General features: G+C 38.4%; 1 protein-coding gene across 2 annotated transcripts in view; it reads right to left on the bottom strand.

Annotated features, from left to right (window-relative positions):
• The window catches only part of LOC114570760 (collagen alpha-1(I) chain), a 143,812-nt gene that overhangs the window by 54,061 nt on the left and 87,251 nt on the right, over window positions 1-2,500 (bottom strand). For both annotated transcript variants that reach the window (XM_028601288.1, XM_028601289.1), the window contains 5 exons: window positions 1,914-2,021; window positions 1,405-1,458; window positions 644-697; window positions 412-456; window positions 171-224 (listed from right to left, as the gene is read on the bottom strand). In XM_028601288.1, coding sequence (XP_028457089.1) covers window positions 171-224; window positions 412-456; window positions 644-697; window positions 1,405-1,458; window positions 1,914-2,021 — 315 coding nt within the window. The remainder of the gene's footprint in view (window positions 1-170; window positions 225-411; window positions 457-643; window positions 698-1,404; window positions 1,459-1,913; window positions 2,022-2,500) is intronic.

The following is a 2,500-nucleotide window of genomic DNA, read 5'->3' as shown; positions in this document are numbered from 1 at the left end:
ACTAAAACCAAGACGGCTAATGAGATGTGTCTGAAATAAGTCCACATAATAATAATAAAATAATAATTCTCAGAATATGAAATGCTTGTACAGTATGTGGCAGGAAGTAGAGGACACACAGACACAACATTTAAAGGTGATGGGATTGAAATATGATAGAGAATGGGAACCTGTGTACCAGGCTTTCCTTCTGCTCCCTCTGGTCCAGGTGGCCCGGGCAAACCCTGTGAGGAATCAACCGAAAACACACACAGACACACACAATCAATTAACAACTAAGACCTTACTCCTCTTAATACTTTGTACTTGTAATACCAATAATGTGAATTGTTAAAAAGACCTGCATTTTGAGTTCTAAAGAATTCAGGGTTGACTACGTTTGAAATGATTTCTGAAAGGCTTTAAGTTTACCGATGGACCCGGTTGGCCAGTGTGGCCCCTCTGTCCAGGCCGGCCCTGAAGAAAAGTAAAGAGAGAAGGCCGCATCAATATCAAGTAACTCTAGCAGAATACAAAGCGACTCACACAACCTTGCTATTTGTCAGGAAAACGAAAATGGATCGAAGCCTTTGTATGCCAGTTCCAATTTGGAAATATTGTTTGTATTGTGTTGTACACATCAAATATTTAGAATGTGTAATACCTTGTTCCCTCTGGGTCCTGGTTTGCCGTTACGTCCATCTGGTCCCCTGTTTCCCTTCAAAGATGTTCAGATATTAGTGACTGACTGAGCATCAATATCTACAAAACTGCCTTCATTTGTTTTACTTTGGATGTTGTCCTGATTTTTATACCTAAAAACTGGGTGAAATTATGTTGAAAGCAGAAATGACATGCGATTAAGTTATGTTACATATTTCAAATGTTACTAAAAGTACAACCATGACGACTGTGGAGCTGATTTTTAGTTATCATTGTGTCCGAAAAAGTTTATTATTTAGATTTACTTATAACTAGGTGATTTTCTTATCCTCATTTAAGTCACCTTTGCAAATAAACACATTTGCTGTGTTTACAGATACATAATGCCATTGATATAAAGTGTCACTGATGCTACACTCCCCCAACAAAGCCAGAAAAGGTGAAAAACCCCACTGGATGTTTTAAGAGGGAATCATTTTATATCCCTATTCATTTTAGACCTTAATATGGCAGAGATCTAGAATCCCTCAGAACGGATGACACATCACTATATATTGCTGACCAAGTGCAGAATTGGGAGCGTGTTATATTCCTGTTATTGCAGTCAAAAGTTGTTGATTCACTTCACAATATTGGATTGTTAAATTCACATGCAGGAAGCCACTGGAGGCTCTAACGTTTCACAGTTAAACCCGACGTTTGGAACAACATATGAAGTCATCTGACATTTTGTGGTGTTCAGACGCACAAATCATCACTGACCTTTAACCCACCGCTGCCCTGTTTTCCCTGAGGACCAGTTTCTCCATTAGTGCCCTGGATGAAGAAATATAAAATCAGTCAAGCTTATCTCCTTCACCAGGCAGCTTCTTTCTCCTGGCTGAAAGTGCATGTAATATGCTGCAAATACTATGCTACATTGTGGGTTAATAATCTGGCTATGACGTTTTTAATAGAAAATAAAACAAGTGTCATTTTATGTTAAAGTTTTAAACTCCACCATCGTATATATTAGTTTATAATATATATTAGTACACTTAAAAAATACTGTGACTTATTTCAGGACAAATCATATTTTCTAGGAAAACAAATACAATTAGCATTTTAAGCTTGACCTTTTAACTGTCTACTAAGGGTCAGAGTTCATTCTTGACCTGAGAAATAATGTATTTGTTTATCAGAAAACATTCATTCATTCTACACAGCTACTGATGTAAATCAGTTACAAAAAAGAAAGAAAAAGAAACTGTTAATAGTGCACTCCACTGTACCTCCGTGCCTTTGGGGCCAGGCCGGCCCTCGGTGCCTGCAAAACCTGGGGAGCCGGTGGGGCCCCTCTCTCCCTGAGGACCCCTAATACCTGCCGCCCCCAGAATACCCTGAGATAAAAACCAAACGGAACATTTTCTTACTATGAAAAAGACACAGGGACTTTTCTGAATCATACAGTACATGAGTCATTAAAGTGACTATATGTAACTTTTTTCTATGTTTCTGAAACTGTGTAATTTTTAATTTGATGATCATAAATGACCTGTAACGGCAAACAAGAGTAACAGTGAAAAGAACGCTATTTTTTCATAGTTTTTATTAATGCCTCTGCCCGGGTCCAATTTTTCCCCGCAAAGTCATAAAATGATTTACGGCAGGTAGACGGTGCTACAGTAACACATTCTGAAGGGTCACAGATTTCACTGTAACACCGGAAAAGCCCGTTAGTGTATCCAGCCATCGGAGCCAGGTAAAAGGTAGCAGGAGATTTCTTTATGTAGGCCTAATTGTATTCTAATGTTATTTTAGAAGTTATCTACTGTAGTTATTGCTGATAGTGGGGCAGGGCCATCACAGAAAAAAGAAG

The sequence above is a fragment of the Perca flavescens genome, chromosome 16 (assembly GCF_004354835.1).
Source record: "Perca flavescens isolate YP-PL-M2 chromosome 16, PFLA_1.0, whole genome shotgun sequence".
In the NCBI taxonomy this organism is placed as follows: Eukaryota; Metazoa; Chordata; class Actinopteri; order Perciformes; family Percidae; genus Perca; species Perca flavescens.
Note: the sequence above shows the minus strand (reverse complement) of the source record. Positions and strands in the feature narration are given on the sequence as shown.